This window comes from Alosa pseudoharengus, unplaced genomic scaffold (assembly GCF_046254945.1).
Source record: "Alosa pseudoharengus isolate Yale_2024_CS ecotype anadromous, Long Island Sound unplaced genomic scaffold, YU_APseudo_1.1 YU_APseudo_1.1_scf_3, whole genome shotgun sequence".
In the NCBI taxonomy this organism is placed as follows: Eukaryota; Metazoa; Chordata; class Actinopteri; order Clupeiformes; family Clupeidae; genus Alosa; species Alosa pseudoharengus.
The window spans coordinates 31010560-31030802 of NW_027468718.1; the positions used below are offsets into that span (position 1 = coordinate 31010560).

General features: G+C 43.1%; 1 protein-coding gene across 1 annotated transcript; it reads right to left on the minus strand.

The window, feature by feature from the left end:
• Positions 1-372: 372 nt before the first annotated feature.
• Positions 373-16138, minus strand: sec22a (SEC22 homolog A, vesicle trafficking protein). Its single transcript, XM_076264021.1, has 7 exons — positions 16012-16138; positions 14528-14735; positions 10184-10347; positions 8914-9093; positions 6699-6817; positions 3106-3171; positions 373-1941 (listed from the first exon to the last, which is right to left on the minus strand). Exons 2-7 carry the CDS (start codon positions 14707-14709, stop codon positions 1741-1743), a joined length of 912 nt encoding a protein of 303 aa, XP_076120136.1. The 5' UTR covers positions 14710-14735; positions 16012-16138; the 3' UTR covers positions 373-1740.
• Positions 16139-20243: the final 4105 nt, after the last annotated feature.

Below are 20243 nucleotides of genomic sequence, written 5' to 3' on the forward strand. Positions count from 1 at the left end.
TATTTGATTCTTTTTAAGGAAAATAGCATGCATAATAATCGCCATCACAACAATCAAATGTCTTGACTGCAAATGTGTCTGGGAATATACCAGACGTTTTCCAAAGCTGATCAAAGCTTTCTCACAGAATAATTTAGGGGAAAATACACAATTATTTTCAAGTTGTGGATTTGACCCATGCTGATTACCAGATTTATTTTTTTCCCAGAGTCTGAGAACATAAATGTGACATAAATGTGCGACAGCCCAGCCAACTTCAATATCACACCAGCTGTTAGATGTGCAATGCAATGCTTTTTATCTGAAGTTATGATCATGCCGAGTCGTTGCACCCTTTTGTTCTTGCCACTAGTGAATACACAGGACACCACACCCAGAAAACTTCAGAGGCTTCTGTTCATTTATGTTTACAGGTCATCTTGAACAGACAGCATATACTTGAGACAATCATCCAGCCGACCAAAAACAACAAACTGGATGAATACAACTGAAACAATGAAAAAAAAATCATAAATAGCCTAATACAATGGGTTCAAGACATAACAGTTTGTAAGCAAACAATTGGAACCATAACCTGCAGTGCCCCAAGCATCATGAAACAGCCCCTTGATCAGGGCTGGAAAGGGCTGCTTCTCCTATATAATAACAGCACTGCTGCAAGGCAACGTCAGACCGCACCTGGGATGACATGAAAGAGCGAGGAGAGAGATATCCATTAAGAGTGTGTGTGTGTGAAAGAGCGAGGAGAGAGATATCCATTAAGAGTGTGTGTGTGTGTGGGAAAGAGACAATGAGAGCGTGGAGAGCAGAGCATACCAGAGACAGCTGCATGACATACGACATGTACTAAAAAGGAAAGTGTCATGGCTAAAGCTTAATGTGCTTCTAGAGGGTCGCCGTGTGTTTAATGATGACCAAAGCTTGCATATTCACCTCTATATCTCAGAGCCATGTTTAGTCTGCTGAAGTGAGAATGAAGGCATGGTGACCGCATGGGCGGCCATGTCCAGTACTCCCACTGATTAAATAGCATTTTGCTTTTGTAACACTGAAGTTGTATTATTTCTCTGAAATCATTTCATCAAAATCTCAGTCTAAAAAAAGATGTCTACTTAACAGTAATTTAAACACCATCACAACAAAATAAATAGCTACCATGTGATTGTTTCATTTTTCCATGGATTTGGAGTATTCCGTGCATCTAATGAGGCCATTATGTCCATAAGGAAAACCCAAGCTCTTGACCAACTATGACATCAGCACAGACTGACTAACTGAGTCTTGACCATCCAATTACCAACCAGACTCTCTAGCTTGAGCACACTATTCTGGATGTTAAACCCCCCGGCAGCAGAAACAGACAGACCACTTTAATCTGACATACATCCCAGCTCCTCTGGCGGCCATCTTGGTGAGGAGATGAAGCGGAACATGCTAAATGCCCTGGAGGCAGCTCATTTTGCTTCTTTTTTTAACCGCAGGGGCTTTGACCTGCAGTCTTAGCTTGCGTAGGGAAGACTAGCACACACATGGCTTTAGCTTAACCTCCAGGGCGTCTGTGGAATCCCAGTCCAGTTCACCCAGGGAGGGGGCAAAGAGAGCCTTCCTCTACGTTCCCCCTTCCGGTCTTTTGACCGTCCGGTCGCTTAGAGGCGCCCCGGGGCGGCGTGTGTGTGTGTGTGAGAGTGTGGAGAGTGCGTGTCTGCGGCGCGGCGTGTGTAGGGGTCAGAGGATGTCTGGTCAGACATTGTAGTCGGGGGCCTTGCCCTGGGGCAGTCGCAGGCGGATCTGCAGCGTGATGAAGGCTCCCACCGTCACGTGGAAGAGGATCTGCCACACGTTGCGCAGTTCGTACAGGTACATGTTACAGAGGCAGATGAGGGCGAAGGCCAGAAAGGACTTGATGTTCCTCCACACGGAGTAGTAGGCAAACAGGTAACACTGCGAGGGGTCAGGAGAGCAGGACATGTCACACAGGGGGCAAAGGCAGGGAACCACAGAATACTCCACCAACATGGGAGGCCAAAGTTTATGCAACTATGAACTGTATAACTCAAACACACACACACACACTCAAACACACACACACACACACACACAAACGTCATGTTCATGTTCATTCAACAGGAGGCAAGAGGCCACAACGTTTTCAGTTATTGACTATTCCATGGATTTACACTCACACACAGGCATGTGTTTATGACAAGATGCAGTTTTCTCAGCAATCAGCTATGCAATGATCACACACACATACACAAACACACGAGAGGAGAATGCGGAGTTCCAGACACAAAACATCTGGCCAGCTCCGTTCCTCAGATGGCGTCGAGCATGATGTTAGTGAAATCGGAGCGTCTGTGTATCTAAGAGACGCTACTGTGGCTTCGCACCAGCTGACGTGTCACAAACACTAGGCCGTCTCGCCTCTTCCAATCTGTCGCCATAACGACCCAATCTGGCCGACAGAGAGGCATATCCTTAGACTCAGCACAATTTTGCCAACAGCCTGTGTTCTAACGGTCAGTGTGCTATAAATACTAATCCTTTAAATTAGATGGACCGTACTGACTTTAATACCGATCAGCAAAACAGACACTTGGAAACTATGAGGTGAACAGTTGGCATTGTGCAGTTCAGAGAGGAGCCAACGCAGGGCATTTAATGGGGAGTAATTTGTTTGTCATTATGCAAACATTGCCTTAATATCTGTTTAATAATCAACTAAAAGGCACTTGTGTGGCAAATTTGAACGGAATACAGAAGTTCAATCTGTAGATGTGCCAGAGTTGGGGATTTCTTCATTAGTGTCATCCTGGGAAGTCATAATGATGAGAAATGTGTGCAGTGCTCAGAGTAAAGACGTAAACAGACACCAGGGAAAGAGACACTGAGAGAGAGTGAGAGAGAGAGGGAGAGAGGTAAGGAAGGAGAGAGAGTGATACAGAAACGAGGAGGAGGACAAGGAAACAACATGGGAGGAGTGAGCAAGGGAGACACACGAACAGGAAGAGATGAATGAAATGGCACACAGCCAGGCTGACAGGAAGCCAATGACGGACAGCGACCCCCCTCCCCCCTTCCCTACCCATCGCAGCCATCTCTCACCTGATACAGACAGGCCGCCGTCCCCAGGAAGAAGGCAATCACGTAATTAAAGTCCTCATCCTCGTTCTGCATACAGGGGCGGAATACAGGGGGGGGGGGGGGGGAGAGAGAGAGAGAGAGAGAGGGAGAGAGAGAGAAACATCTACGTCAGAAACACACACATTAGGAATGAGAGCAGGCAAAGAGAGTAATGCGAAAGCACAGAGATAAATTAGGCTACAGTACGTAGCCTGAGGCTATGAAAGCACACTGGTATGGTTAGCACCTTAGTGCTGCAATGCGGAATAATTCCATACGTATAAAGCAGGAATTAAGAGAGCCCTCTTGAACAATTTTGAATCTAGATCAAGACATCAGACTGTGTTTACTGTGACGTATGTCTGGGGTAAACTACATTTTTACACATTAGACTTACTATTACATTCAGTCACTGAGTCTCAACAGATACTTTTATGTAATGGGACTTTACAGCAAAGATCTTAGAGCAGACCACTCTAGAATCTTTGCTTCACAGTACCATGAAAGGGCTTTTCATTGGACCCTGGGATTTGAACCTGTGGTGTATCCAGCACCACACTACCTTCAGTACACCATCCCCTGTGGCTGTCTTTAGACTCTGCCAGACACATCCTCACTTCAGCACTTGAGCAGACAAATAAATGACCCTACATGGGTAGAGGGGTCTTCAGCCAAAATATACTCACACAACTTGTACCCAATTTTAAAATGTGACAATACTAATGAAAAGAAAATGTGTAGAATATTAGCTGGATTGAATAGTATCTAAGGGGTCCACCAAGCCTCTAAAGTTGCTTCTTAGCAGAGCCTGTATCCCCGCTCTGGAAAAATCAGTTTTTCGTAAATAACTTCCAAAATAATGCATTTAGGCCTACAGTGTCAATGAAAGTTGAATATAAATGTGGCTATTGCACATCTTTTGGTACCAGTCTGATATCTCTAGCTTCATTGGTTTCTAAAATATTGCATTTTCCCCCTATTTTTAGCATTTCTTTGTCCCAATATCTATAAAAAGCAGATGTGAAGGTAGTCCAGTCATGGTCTTATATGAAAATCCTTTTTTTTTCATATTAATATAAGTATAAATATAAGTATATATACTCTTTTGATCTCGTGAGGGAAATTTGGTCTCTGCATTTATCCCAATCCGTGAATTAGTGAAACACACTCAGCACACAGTGAACACACAGTGAGGTGAAGCACACACTAATCCCGGCGCAGTGAGCTGCCTGCTACAACAGCGGCGCTCGGGAAGCAGTGAGGGGTTACAGTAGGTGCCTTGCTCAAGGGCACTTCAGCCGTGCCTACTGGTCGGGGTTTGAACCTGCAACCCTCCGGTTACAAGTCCGAAGCGCTACAAAGAGCACACACTCTTTACATGTTTCCCTTCCTCTTCCTCAGGTTTGGTGTTTTCTTTCTGTCTGCTTCCACCACCTGCAGAACATTCTGGTAGTTCTTCTCCTCTTGCAGAGCCTATGTAGTCTGTGCTGAGCTTCACATTACGCTCTGCGCTGTCATTGACCACATGCATGGACTCTTAGTGAATCAAGGCCTCATCTTGGTGGTTGCAGTGTTCAGTGGCTGTTGACGCATGCCATGGAACGACCTGCAGTTCTTCAAGAATTTGCTTCGATATTCACATGTTTCAACAGTGATCTCCAAGAGTGCAATGAAGGCCTGTGAGAGACACCAGTGGTACTTCAGCACAAGAAATCCCTTGCTTGCTGTCAAACCATCTACCTCCTGCACATGTCCAAATGACAGATATGGCTCAGGTTTCGGCAAGCCCAAATTTCCAGGAAAGATAACCCAAAAGACGACACTAGCAAACCTGGGACCTGATTTGTGGTATATCTTTCATCTTCTGCAGCTGGACCCTCCTTTCCTCACCACTGACATCTCAACCTGGCCTGCTCACCCAGCCTACAAGGAGGCCTTGATTCACTTGGAGTCCATGAATGTGGTCAATGACAGTGTAATGTGAAGCTCAGACTACATACTGTAGGCTCTGCAAGAGGCGAAGAACATTACCAGTATGTTCTGCAGGTGGTGGAAGCAGACAGAGAGAAAACCCCAAACCTGAGGAAGAGGAAGGGAAACATGTAAAGAGTGTGTGCTCTTTGATGTTAAAACATCAACATCATATGTTGGTTAGTTATTAAGAATTATGTACTGTATGTTCTATCTATTCATGGATTACCCATTTGCTCAGTCATATAATATGTTTGTAGGAGGTTTACAGTTTGTCTTACACTTTGAAATGTAAGATGTTCATAGTTCTAGAATAGGGTAATGTTAGTTAATGGAATATAATTTAAGATTTTATTGATAACTTACTTTCATGCTGTTATTATGGAAAATCCATGTGAAATGATGAAAATCCATGTGAAATGACAACTGGCATATCTCAGGAAGTAATAACGATAGAGACACACAGCTGGCACCAAATGATGCGCAATGTACATATTTATATTCAACTTTCTTTCACATTATAGGGCTAGATCTATTATTTTTGCCGTTATTTAAGAAAAAAATGATATTTGTATGTCCGTTGTTAGTTGGAAACTTCAGAGGCTCGGTGGACCCCTTAGATATCAATAGAAATTTATAAAATTTCTCATGGAAGTTTAATTTAGTTAGTGTAAAAAATCTATTCTAGGTACAGATTGATTTTCAAAAAAATTGAAAAAAGTGGGGCAAATGATGCACCCTAACCTATATGTTGTACACCTATGCCATATATTATACACCTATATGTTGTATGTACACCTATGCTATATATTATACACCTATATGTTGTATGTACACCTATGCTATATATTGTACACCTATGCTATATATTATACACCTATATTTTGTACACCTATGCTATATATTATACACCTATAAGTTGTACACCTATGCTATATGTTGTACACCTATGCTATATATTATACACCTATATGTTTTATGTACACCTATGCTATATATTGTACACCTATGCTATATATTATACACCTATATGTTGTACACCTATGCTATATATTATACACCTATATGTTGTACACCTATGCTATATATTGTACACCTATGCTATATATTATACACCTATATGTTGTACACCTATGCTATATATTATACACCTATATGTTGTATGTACACCTATGCTATATGTTGTACGTACACCTATGCTATATATTTTACACCTATGCTATATATTATACACCTATATGTTGTACACCTTTGCTATTTGTTATACGCCTATATATGTTATACACCTACATGTTATACACCTTTGCTATTTGTTATACGCCTATATATGTTATACACCTACATGTTATACACCTTTGCTATTTGTTATACGCCTATATATGTTATACACCTATGCTATCTGATATCCACTGAAGTTAGCATGCAAACCAGCTAGCGTCGGCAGGGCTTTCTGGTCATAGCATGTTGTACCCATGGTTGTACCACATGTGGCCGCTGCATTAAATGGAAAGCCATTGGAAGAGTGCCGCGTGGCTGTGTTCAAGACCACTCGGATGGTACACAATTCCACGTGCTTCCTTTCACGCTGCCTGGCTGGCCCCTACCTGTAGGATGCTCTCGATGGCGTGGACCCCGCGCAGCAGGTTGAGGCCGGTGCAGAGCAAACTCAGCACACATGACACCACCCCCGCCAACGTCACCGGCTCCAGCATCTGGTGGGGCGCTAAGGGGGGAGACCAGACAGAGGGGTGGGTGAGTATGTGTGTGTGAGTGAGTGAGAGAGAGAGAGAGAGAAAGTGTGAGTGAGTGAGTGAGAGAGAGTGAGAGTGTGAGAGTGTGAGAGCGAGAGAGAGAGTGAGTGAGTGAGTGAGTGAGTGAGTGAGAGAGAGAAAGAGAAAGTGTGAGTGAGTGAGAGAGAGTGTGAGAGAGAGAAAGAGAAAGTGTGAGTGAGTGAGTGCAGAGAGAGAGTGTGAGAGAGAGAGATTTTGGTTACTATTACAGGCGAATGCTTTATCATTATCAGGAGAGACTGCGGAGTCTCCTCATGTTTCTTATGCTTAAGTCTCTGGGATTTGACAAATTCTGAGAGAGAGACATTCACATTCAAATCAAATGAGCGGAGCCTCCATGTAGTGGTTTAGCCTCTAGCTGTGAACTGTCTCCTATGCAAATCAAACTAGATAAAAGCACCTCCAATCAATCAAAGTGACTGTAATGTAATGTAATGTAAGCCCTATGCCGAGTGATTTAACCAACCACTGGATTTCTAAAAGCAACGTGAGGGTTTGAGGTGATGTATTATAATCTCAGCAGTAGGGTCTTATTTATAACAATGTTGCAGGTCTGTTACAGGTACATTGTAGCACATGCTACAAAAAAATCAGTCTGTGCTATGGATGATTTACCAGTTTAGCAGCAGTGACACCTTATATAAAATGTTTTCTAGAGTGCAGCCGATAGATAAGGTGTTTGCAACTACATACCGATGCTAGAGATTTTGTGGATTGTGTTACAAAACTATCAACCTCTGTAGCACCAGACCTTTGAACAACAAAAGTTAACGTACCATCCTTTTGATCAGGATATGCTCTCTACCAACAGCTCTTTCATTTTATCATCTCTTTATTTTCCTTGTGTGTCTTTCACTGACCATATTGATCAGGCCAGATCAATATGTTAACGCCAAACAAGCAGAGAGAGCAAAGGGTAGTCTTCTTTATGATCTACAAATGTTTACCACTAAAATATGGTCTACTGTCTAGTTAAGCTCACAACATTCTGTTTTTCTTTAACCCCCACCCCCAAAAAGAAGGAGGAGGAAAACATTAAAGCTGGTCCAAGCTCCTTTCATCTTTCCCCACTAGGGATTACTTCCAACCTTCAATGTAAGGAACCTAATAAGGAATCTCAGGTGTGAAGCCTTTGATTCTCTCTGTGCGATACAGAGGGGAAACATGCTAACCCCAGCGCACCAGCGCGGCTGTAGACGCCGCCGCTTCCCCACAACGCTCAGAGACAGCGCGCGCGCACACACGCACACACACACACACACACACACGCACACACGCACACACACACACACACACACACACACACACACACAGTCTTTGGAGATGAGACATCAGAGGAGCCTTCCAGGCATGCGCCAGTGCATCCATAAAAACGTTCAAACGTTCACATTCACACACACACACACACACATACTGTACATATACATATAGGCGCTCTCACACACACACACATACATAAAATCCATGTGTTTCATTTCCAGTGTTATCAGCTGTAGCCTGGAGGCAAAGTGTGGTGTGTGTGAGTGTGTGCGCTGCTGACATTATGAAACGGGTGCGAGAGATGCAGAGGATTTGTGGAGTCGCGCTTCGCCTCTTTGGCTGTTTCCACCTTCAAATGTCACATTGCTGCCTAGCGCACACACACGCCCTTGGACACAGAGAGCGAGGGATAGGAGCTTGGGTTTGAAAGACCAAGTAAACTGAAATCGCTGTAAAAAAACAAGTCACAAGGCTGATCTCGTAGATGAGCTGAAATAACCAAGTGCAAACAACCCTGGAGTCATGACTCTGAAATCCAGGCATCCAGACCGCCCAGTGATGAAAATGTATACCTACACAGTACTACACTGTGACTGACTTGAGTCTACCAAGTTATTGCACAATTAATCAGTGCCTGGGACCTTTTACTTGGAAGCAGTGTTTTGTCAGATCAATACTTTAGCCATCATATATCTTATCATATATACTGTAGCGATTAAAAAAAAACAAAAAAACAAAAACACAACTGGTGTGTGTGTGTGATCAGTACCTATGCCCTTGTACTTGGAGGGGGTGTGTTGGGAGAAGCCGTTTTCGGATCCCAGTTCCTCGGGGGAGAGCTGGTAGGGCGGCCTCAGCTTGATCTCCGTCTGCATGTCGGCCAGGTTGATCTTGGTGGAAAGCGAGCGCGGGCTGTTGTAGCGCTGCTTGGTCTTCTGGATGAAGTTGTCTGTCAGAGGAATGAAAGCAATGATTTCAGACAATGTCATTCATTGTTAATTGTTGCTATGTTTATTAAATAAAAGGCTTTGGCAAACAAAATAAACAAAAGTTGCGTGCAGCAAATCTCTTGACATGTAAACATTAGAGGCTGATGCAAAACCGCAGCAACAATCTCAAATGTTATTAGGTCTCCTGTCAACTCAAAATCTGCACCGAGTAGTTACAACACACTTACACTAACAGCCAAAGACTACATTATATTCCACTAACAGCAAAAACGTAAAACTGGATGAGTGCTGCTTGTGTATATAGCTCCAAGCTGTACAGTGTCTTTGTGTTTGCAGAGCTGTTAAAAAGACTGTAGGTTCAGGTTCATAATGACTGTATGAGGATACTACTTAAGAAACCCAGGTGCTGTAGTGCAAGTGAGCTGTTCTGTAATGCATGTCAGCACCCTTCAGGCATTATTAACAAGTTTGATGTACAAATTCATTTGTCGCCTGAGCGTCAACATTGTTATGCTGCTGGCAAATCCAAAGTTTAGTGCCATACAACAGCAGTCACCCCTGTGAGAACACTGTGTTCTCTCTGTGTTCTATAGAAGTGAAATGTTTTTGTTTCTTTTTCTTTTCCTTTTGTCATGCATGTTCTATGTCATGTCTGTGTTATCTGTGACTTCTGAATGTATGTTCTATGTCATGTGTTTCCCAAAGACTGGGTCGCGACCCACAGGTGGGTCGCAGGAGATTTTATTTGGGTCGCCAGCACAATTTATGTTGTCTAATAAATTAAATATTGGTGGTTGCATGCATGTTGCATGTTAGATCTGAAGTGAAATGGGTCGCGATGGTCTGTCATTTTTAAAAAGTGGGTCCCCAGAAAAAAAGTTTGGGAAACACTGTTCTATGTCATGTCTGTGTTATCTGTGACTTCTGAATGGACCCTGAGTATGACAATAAAGGTAAAGGTGATGAAGGTGATGATGAAGGTGGTGATGACTGCAGATCTGGGCCGTGCTGATGCCATTCACTCATAGCATTTCTTTATCAGTCTATTCATGAGACAACAGCCGCTGGGATTCCTGTGGTTCTGCTCACCGAACTCGATGAAGGAGTAGGGCCGCACGGCGCTGTTGGTGCGCTTGGTGTCATAGGTGACGATGAACTCCCTCTGCAGCTCGTCTAGGAAGCAGAAGGCCAGGACGTTGGGGTAGCTCTCTGTGCACACCATCATGTAGCCCACGCCCAGCGAGCTCGTGAAACTGGACAACACAACACAACACAACACACAGGGGAAGGGCGTTCAGTCAAGAGGATGGTCCAGCCAAACCACACAATTAAATAAGAACACACATCCCACGTGTATGGAAAACATCAGAGGAGGATTGGGATTGATGGCCCAAGGACAGATTGACAGCCAAAGGATGAGAGACTCACTTACTCAACAACAACACATTCATATCCCACATCAAAGAGTGCTCTAAATACACACGCACGCACACACACACACACGCACACGCACACGCACACGCACACGCACACGCACACACACAGTAATACCAGTTCCACTGACACTCAGTTCATAGTGTGATCACACACAGCCACTCACAACACACAGCAGGGAAGTGTTAAGGAGGCAGTGAGTTGTATTAGGTCATAAATAAATATGGGCCGCCGATCTCACTCTGTCTTTGGTGCGCCACATCTAACAGGAAGTGCCACAGCAGAGCGCTGATGTAATGTCTCTGACTGGGACGTTGAGAGCTCCCATGGTGCTCTGCTTCTAACAGGCCTGGAGCGTCTGTACTAATGTCTTGGCAAGGCCGGGGGCAGGCTGGACTCTGGCCACGAACATGGGAATGACATCTGCTGTTCCTGCGGGACACGGGGGAGAGGGTGGGAAAGGCTCCACGTCGCACACGTGCGGCCAGGGGGGAAAAACAACCTGTGATCACATCTCGGAGCGTTAGCAAGAAAACAAAAACGTTTTGCGCTTATTTCGCTTCCCATGGCCAAATCAGACTGACCCGTATGAGCTGTGTGGGCCGAACCCAAACTAAAGCCCAGAACCTAAACTCCCCCTGTAGATATGTGTCTCCCTGACCAGTTGGTTTATCAATGACCTCTGGGGTGCTTCTTGTCCCCGACCTTCCTTCACATTGCTCGCCTTCTCGTTTAAGCGGATGGGGTAGGTGGACGTCTGTGGAGGAAGTGAGGCGAGCGGTTGTCACAATCTGTGCGTCAGTGCTAATGCCTCTGCTGGGAGATGAAACAAACCTATGACTCACACACTTCAGCAGCAGAAGAGAGAGAGACAGAGAGGAGAGAGAGAGAGAGAAAAAAAAAGAGAGAGAGGAAGGCCATATAACACAGAGAAGGAGAGAGGGTGAAAAGGAAAAGTTCTTATCCGGGAGTGAAGAGAGTAAGACTAAGAAATGCTCACTTTAACCCTTAGAACCCTAAGCTGTTTTTAGGGCATTTTCACTACCTTTATTCATAAGGATTTATTCTGGTCATTGTAAGTGCCACACACATATATTATATATTGTTTTTTTCAGGAGAGTCTAGGCTATATCATTTCATGTATTAATACTAGCATTGATTTTATTTAGATTTTTAAAGAATTAAAATATAAAAAGTGTATTATAAAAATTCTTATATTTCGACATGTATCTCACCACAGCAAGCTCACAGCTCTACATGCATTTCATGTGTGTGTAGGGCAGACTGTCCTGAATCGGGCAATATAATTGCCATGTTGGAGGGATACTCTGGGGCTGAGCAATTTACAGAAATATTTGCTGTGTGATTTACGGAAATAAATGCCTTTTTTTATTTAGTGATGAAAAATGACCTTTCTGCGCTCCATATTTGTGACACGAACTGATCTGACCTGACTTGACCCGAGGTTGCGTGTTAGCCTGCGTGCCTGTGTGTATGCAGTCATAATAATTCTCAACTTTTTACTGCATTGCCATGAACAAAGTAAAGGCAAAAAAGGTGTTTATTTGTTGAACAAATTGGGATGCAATGTGAGCCTTGAATTGGATGCCATGCAGGAATTTGCTAGGATCTCAAAACCGGAATATGAACATGCTTTGCCATAGAGAAAACTTGGATTATAAACATGCTTTGCCACAAGAACAGACAAAAACGTGGGGTAAGTCCAGCTATATGAAGTTATTATTTTGCTGTCACTTCGTCTGTTTTATAACCCAGAAGGATGTACTTGGTATCAAATGATAGCTCCAAGTCTCCTCTTTCATCCGACATGCGTGGCATATCTATGCGATCACGGGTCCGCGAGTAATTCAAACGAGAGTAATGAGTGTGCAGCGTTGGTTTGTGTACATGACGTTATTATTTTGCAGTCACTTCGTCTAGTTTTATAAGCCAGAAGGGTCGATAAACATGGTACCAATGGATAGCCCTGTGCCTCCTCTTTCATCTGATATGCTTGCCATATCGATGCGATCACGGGTTCTCGAGTAATTCAAACTAGAGTAATGTGTGTGCAGGTGAACGCAGAGAAGTATAGACTGTAAATATGATGCAATTTGATTTAATTTCATGATTTTTTTTAATTTTCATACTTGATCGTACAGACAAGTGTGTAGTCTCGTTGGAAAGCCCCACTTCTGCTCTGTCGTGCAATAAAGGTTTAATCTCGCTGCGATGAACCGTTCCGGAGCAATGTAACAGAGAAGAAAGGGTGTGTTTTTTGACGCACTTTGCGTCAATCGGGTTCTAAGGGTTAAGAGAAGAGGAAGGGAAAGAAGGAAAGAGGGAGAGAAAGACTAAAAGAGAGAAAGTTGCTCCCACAGAGTGAAGATAGAGAGAGAGAAACTGAGACAGAAAGAGAAAGCTACTATCGAAGAGCAAGGAGAGAGTGAAAGACACAAGAAAGAGAGAAAGCTCTAACCCCATAAAGAAGAGATGGTTGCAGAAGTGCTTGAAGAGAGTGAGGGAGACCGAAAGTGTGTCTATTCCCTTCTGCCTGCGTTAGAAGTTTTCCTGGATGATGGATGACAGCTGTCCAGACTGCCAAAGTGGCAAAATGGCCGCCCTACCCTCAAAAGAAGCCATACGTCTGCATTAGGGCCTCGGTGAGCGGTGGCCTCACATCCCCACATTACATTAGTCTCTGTTTGAAAAGCCAAGCAGCCCCCGTCCTTCCTGGTTTTCCACAGGCCCACGTTCGTCTTCATTAAACCTACGGTACATCAAATGAGCGCTCAGGGTCCAGTGGCAGGAGGAAGGTGGAGGCCGTAACGGGGATTCGTTCCGCTCGGGTGACGCTGCTTTGATTAGGACGTTAGTGGCATTCCCGTGGAATCCACGTAAACATACTCGGTCATCCGCCAGCCAGCGGCAACTTCCAGAGGCGGAACGGCTAGAGCAAGTAAGGGAGAGCTTCTCAATGGGCACCATGCAGAATGCGCAGCTTCAGTGTCGGCCTGTCATTATGTTACATTATGCAAATTAACAGGAGGATAACCAGGCTGTCCTTCTAACACACACTACTGTAACAACAAACACAAACACACACACACAGGAGTCACACACACACAGGCGTGCGCAAACAACGAAAGACCATGGCTCATCTCCACCTAGGAGATGCTCTGCTCATTTAATTGACAGCATCAACAGCACTTTTACTCAGAAAAAAATCACCTCTAATCAGACATCATTTGATCAAGGCTTCAAAGGTTCCTTCAAAAGGAAAGGAAAGTAATGTCAAGAAGATGCACAAAAATCACACACACACACGCACGCACGCACACACACACACACAAGCCTGTGCCACAAACTTTAATCTGAGGCCCCAAGATGTCTGGTGTCTGAAAAATCAACATCAAAGACGAGCGCTCATCTCAGTCAGGAAAGCACTTTCAGTAACGCTTGGAAAGCAGACGGAAAACACTGACAGCACAAGACGGGGTGGATTGTGGTTAATGTATTCCATTTGCAGTTGTTACAATAAGCATTTTTCCACTGAAAAGAGAGGAACCATTCTGCTTTCTTGATACACGACTGAAAGTAAACAACTTAAAATTCTGAAAAAGAACCACCCACTTCACAGACAAAAAATATTTTCCCCCCTATTTTGAATATAATTACCAGTCAACCATAGAGAAGAAATTTATGCAAAAGAAGAATCAACTACTTGTGTTTGTTTAGTCCCCCATGTAGTTTAATTTAATAACTATATTTTCCATTAAATTATGTTACATATCTGAGATATTCTACTGAGCTATCAGCCATCACTGAGAGAATACTGTCTGGCCTTATCACAGCATCATTCTTTTAAACCATACTTCCCACACCCAAATGACGTCAAACTATTCTCTTTTTCAGGATTAATTTACTGTTACACCTCATTATAAGTGTATAAATAGCGTAAAAAGTAACCATACGACTGAACTTTATCAAGACACTTACTTGACATTGTACTGGCCAGTCTTGAAAGTGCAACGGTCGGGGAACTGGCTGAGTTTTTTGGACAGGCCCTTCAGATGTCTCTTGGTCTCTTGGAGCCCTTTGTCCTGCTCATAGTCTGTGGAAGCAGAGAGGGGGAGCCCGTCCCTCACCCGCACTACTGACGCAAACAGAACCATTGACATGCTGTGGTACACCTGAGGGTGCTGATCTGGAAAGGAAGAGAAACAGGTTTTGGAGCGAGCTCACACATGATCTACCAAGTTCTTGTGTTAAGTAACTCTTGAACAAATCTGGTAGTTTTGGAAAACGGTCATGACAAATGAATCCTCGATAGATACCTACTCGCTGTATAAAGCACTATCTGCAAGCTATTGTTGAGACATAAAAAAAATAAAAATAAAATGACAAAATAATAAAATTTCCCTCAACAAGAAGAGAATGTGGATGGTTACAAGGTGTGACATCCCACTGAACTATGTGATTTCAGTTGCATCTGTGTTTGTCAGCATGGAGACATGAGACGGTAAACTAATGACAAGGAGAAATTGACCAGAATCAGTACCCTGGATAGCACCAAAGATTACCGCGCACCACATCTCACGACACTTGCCAACAGTATGCCTACGACACTCGAGTGATCACTACCTCTGTTTACGGTAGTGCTACCTAACTAAGAAACGTTAGCACTAATAGTTTAACTTAATTAACAATCAATAGATCTATACGATATATGTATACTAAAACGTGATGCGCGAACTGTTAAAATGATAAGTCACGTATACCTAAATGTTAGGTTTACAAAAATGTCAACAGTAACGTTAATGTTATTTTATTCTGCTTCAGCAAAACTTGGGAGCAAGCAGGTTCCCATCTGGTTACTTTGAAGTATGCTAAAGTTAACGCTAGCCAGCTGGCAAAGGTATAAACAGAGCTTCTGTTGATATCTCCGACGTAATGTTAGCTAATGTGTACCCAAAACAGACACCATGTGTTTTTTTAGCTAAGTAAAATAGCACGTTAATTGTCCATGTACTGACCATTTAGTCATTTGCTATTCAGCTAGCCTACTAAACGCGAGGTATCAGTGTCAGGTAAACGTTAATCGGGACAACCTGTCTAATACCTGAGCTATCTGCCAGTTAGCTGATGTAAACCTAATGATAGCTAGCCACATTCTGTCCATGTCCCTAACGTTATGAAGTTTCGTAGAATCCCATGTTCATGCACGAAATCCTCACAGCCACAAGCCCAACGTTTGTAACGTTACAAAGTCAATTGACGTTTTTATCAGATGTCGCTCCTTGATTCTAATTTCCCGTCCGCAGTAGCATGGGTAGCTTTAGTAACGTTACTGTGAATGCAGCCAGCAAGCTAGCCTAGTAGCAGCTAACGTTAAGCTGGTTAGCCAAATGTATGTCCTGGCTTTAGGACAGGGCAGGTCATTTGCCCGTTAAAGTAAAGTTATTAAAGTAAATAATGCTAACCTGGATGCAGACATGTGCTACTTGTGTGTATCTGTGGAATGTTCTTTATCTCCAGAAACGGAGATTTGCATCATTGCCTTTTGCCGCTAGCTCTCACGTCTGCCACCCTCATCACCACAGGAGGAGAGCTCTGTTCTAGAATCTTTGGTGAGTAGGGCTACTGTTTACGTGGCCAGAAGCAAAGTATTATGGGTAACCTAATACCGAAAGTCTGCGAGGCTCTGTGGGCTAGCTGCTCTACAGAAGGGGACAGAGACTCCGTATTCTTTGCTTCTGCCTGAAAAAATAGCTCTAAGTTTAAATTTAGTTTAAGAAGGCCACCTATAGATTAGCCCTAATTTAGGCTACCCCCCCCCCCCCCCCCCCCCCCCCCACACACACACACACACACACACTGACATTTTGGATCCCTTGGTTTTAAACTAGATGTAGCCTACAGCAGAGCGGTACAAAAAATGTTATCTCAACATAAGGATACATTAGAAGATGATGATTGGTGTAAACTTTGTCACGACATAAGCAGTTCTGGCGCTTAAAAACGCAACGTTACATTCAGGTGTTTAACAGTAAAAGGCGCACTGTAACTGTTAGAAGTTATGCTGAAGCCAGTGAGATTAGGCATTGTCTCTGTTTGGAACATCGTAATGGTTACAAGATTGATAAGATTAAGTTAATGCGTAGAGGCTATGGATCATCTCAAAGTTTGGGACAACCAAACAGTGTAAGCAAATCCTTATTGTTAGGTGACCATAGCTGTCTTTTCTCTAGGCCTAGCCGTGTGTCTGTGTATGTGTGTGTGCATGTGTAGGCCTACTGTGTGTGTGTGCGCGCGTGTGTGTAGGCCTAGGCTAGCTGATATGGCCCCCCATGAACCGAATTCCACCCATCTTGGCATGCATTCAGAGCATGGACGGATTATGAACTTTCGGGCCCCTGGGCCATTAAGGGCCCCCCACTAATTGTCGCAATGGGGGGGGGGGGGGGGCAGTTTAAAGCACAGAGGCAGGCTAACGAAACGCTAGAGATTGTTGCAAACGTGTGTATAATGGCAGAGCCGGCGAAGAAGCAGCGAAAACCCTTGACGGAAGACGCAAAGAAAAGGAAAAGAGCTTCAGACTGAGCGAGGGGGAGTTTCGTAGAGAAAAAGCACCAGGCTTGCCTGGTGTCCCTTAACTAGGTGGCACTATACTTCAAAGAAGTGGATATGAGATAGGTTGACATGGCCCCTTGAGACCATACGTCTTTAAAAAGTTGGTCATCCTAGGCCCTCCAGTTCTCGAAATATTCACAGAAAACTGGCCCATCCTCCTTTCGGGTGGGCGACGGATAAAAACGAAAAACAATGTTCCGTGTCATCTTTGTGGGGCTACATGCCCACCAAGTTTTGTCCAGCCCGGTCTATCAGTGTGAATCGTTGATGTCTTGCCCATGTTACATTAGCTAGTTCATTTTGCCTAGGCCTAGTTATATTAGCTTCAGTTAGACTTCAGACTTTGCAATTTGATCATCATTCAAATTAGGGCTCAAGGTGTTAATTCATCCACACAGGAGAATTAGGAGAGGTAGATAGGAGAGGTAGAGATCTACTTCCAGAGAGGATACTTCTATTTATATAGGCTACTTAACGAAGCTCTCAGTGTACAGTAATGTGTCCAACAACCACAGCCAACATGACAAGACTCCCCGTTTAAATTGCATTTTAGAAGTAAGCCCAAAACATCACTTCAACACAGGAATGAAGTTATGGGCTAGCCTACTTCCAAAGTTAAAGTGTATTAGGTTATAAACGAGTACAATATATAAAATAGAGATGAAATTGTAGATAGTCTAAATAAGTCAAACAATAACATAGTGATAAAATCCTTTCTAGAGCACATTTTCCCTTTAGTGTTTTCTAACACCTTTGTCACCTTAACAAAACATGAATGAATAAACAGTAATAAATTACTGTCAACTTGGCCATTTGTTTGAAATAAGCAAAAAGGATTTTGCTTATATAACCTAAACCTTGCAGCAGTACATAACAGTGAATAGTTAATAATAAGATTTAGCAATTTTAGTAGTAGGCCTATTGTAATACAATAATTGCATTTGCTACTGCACATCTGCATGAGGATGTGTTTAATCTGATGCCAAACAATAATATTTCCACAGTGCAAAAGCAGCCTGAACCTAATGAACTCCGTCACCTCCTCTTCTCTGCTGTGAAAAATGACATTTGTTTCAGCTCCTGACCGCGCTGAGTTACGCTGAGTGTCTTCAAATTCAATGAGGCAAGGAAATCGTATCACCAAGGTATTTTACATTCAGCTTTAGAGACTGATAATTACCTTTAACTACCTTGGAGTGCTAATTATCAAAACTACATTATTGCCAGGGAGGCCACTTTTGCATTCACCACACACAGCAAAACCAAATGGACTGAGCGTCACCTGCATAACCTCCTCTCTCTCTCAAGTGGGGCCAGGATTATTTATGAGCAAGCTAATATTTGTAATTACATGCCTGCCTTAGGCTTTGTAATTTTTTTTTAGATATGCATTGCGCCTTCTGGCTGCAGTTCCAAAGCATTCAAATAATTTAAATGTAATCTTGCAGTCTCACAACATTGTGTGGCACTATTTATATCAAATCAACTGGATCTTACATGATCACTTTTTAGGGAATAGACACAAGGGTCTTACAATATAATACAATTAGCCTTTAACCTTACTTCAGTTGGTTTGGACATTTCATGTTGGTATTGATGAGGTTGAAGTTCAAAGCTGTTGGTGACTCACTCCATCAGAGTGCATGTCCTGTTTTTTTTTGTCTTCCCATTGCAATTTACTCGTATTGATTAAAGCAGTTCATCAGCCGGGAAACACTATGCAGAGGCCATGCAGAAACCTCAGACTGTTTCATTTGCTTGCATAAATGGTTGCAGAAGAATATGCTGGGTAGGTGCTTTGTAAAGAAAGTGGATTTTTTTTATTGCACACACTGTGCTTGAGCAAGTTTGGAATTAAGGAAACAAAATAAATGTGGCAAAAAAATGATTAATCACTAGTCAACAAATCTAACAAAATAGCATTCTCAATAAAACCCTCAAGTATATCAATTAATTCCATTGCAGCCCTACTAATTGGGCTTTCGTATTTTGTCAATTTTAGATGTGGTCTGTGCAGTGCTCCAGTTTTCTACTCTGGAAATGCTGACGTAATGAGACGTCGCTGTATTTAAAAGGGGGCAAAACCCCTCCTCTGGACAGCCTCACTCAGGCAGGGCTTTCTCTGCTCTTATGGTGGCTGTGAATGTTGATGTCTGGTTTACTGACAGTCTGATGAGTACTTGCTGGTCAGTTGAAAGTGTTTCTCCTGGGGTTGAGACGTGATGAGGAAAATAAAAGGCTCTAACTTTATATGCCACTGAAATGACATGATAATTGAGGTGTGTGTGTGTGCGCGGATGGGTATTAGAAGGGGGAAGGGGGTTGCAGGGAACAAAAAAGAAAATATATAATTCTCCTGCAGTCTTGTAGATACTGCTACCAACAGCAGTGTTGTTGAGATCAATCCACACAATTCAGAGGAGTATGGATTGGACAGATGATTTCTTTCGCAGATGAATCAGGACCCTATTTACAGGGGGAAGCAGTGTCCTTACTTTCCTTGAACAGCACCCCACCCCCCCAAGAGAGGAATTAAACAAAGATAGAGGCCAATCTCCCCTCATACATCACAAAACCCAATTAAGCTTAAAAATCGATAAATTCACAATTTTATCTGAGGCTGTAGAACATGGTATTGTATTTCTTGAATTGGGTGTTCTCTGTTGTTTGGGGGGGGGGGTGTTGATATGGATCTTTGGGCAAGAGCGCTACATCATGTATACTGCTGTTAGAACAAAAGAGGGAGTTAGTCTTTATTCAGTAGCAATAATTATGAAGAGCTTAAACCGCTGTTGTTCTAACCAATTCGCCTGGATGTCTCCTCGAGGCAGTTTGGTTCTCATTCTTGTACAGAAATGTGTTTAAATGCATTCTGAGATAGACAGAGAGACAAAAAGAAAGAAAAAAGAATCCAAAGGGGTAACAGAAGGTGGCATTCAACTTTCCCAGTGTTGGGTATGTACACAATCAGACTACCCCAGAATAAGATACCCTCCAAAAACAACTTCAGTCCAGAAGATATTCATTCAAAATGGTCTCTCTGCTCTGTTCCTATACTAAGGTTTGTTCTAACCTCTTTGCT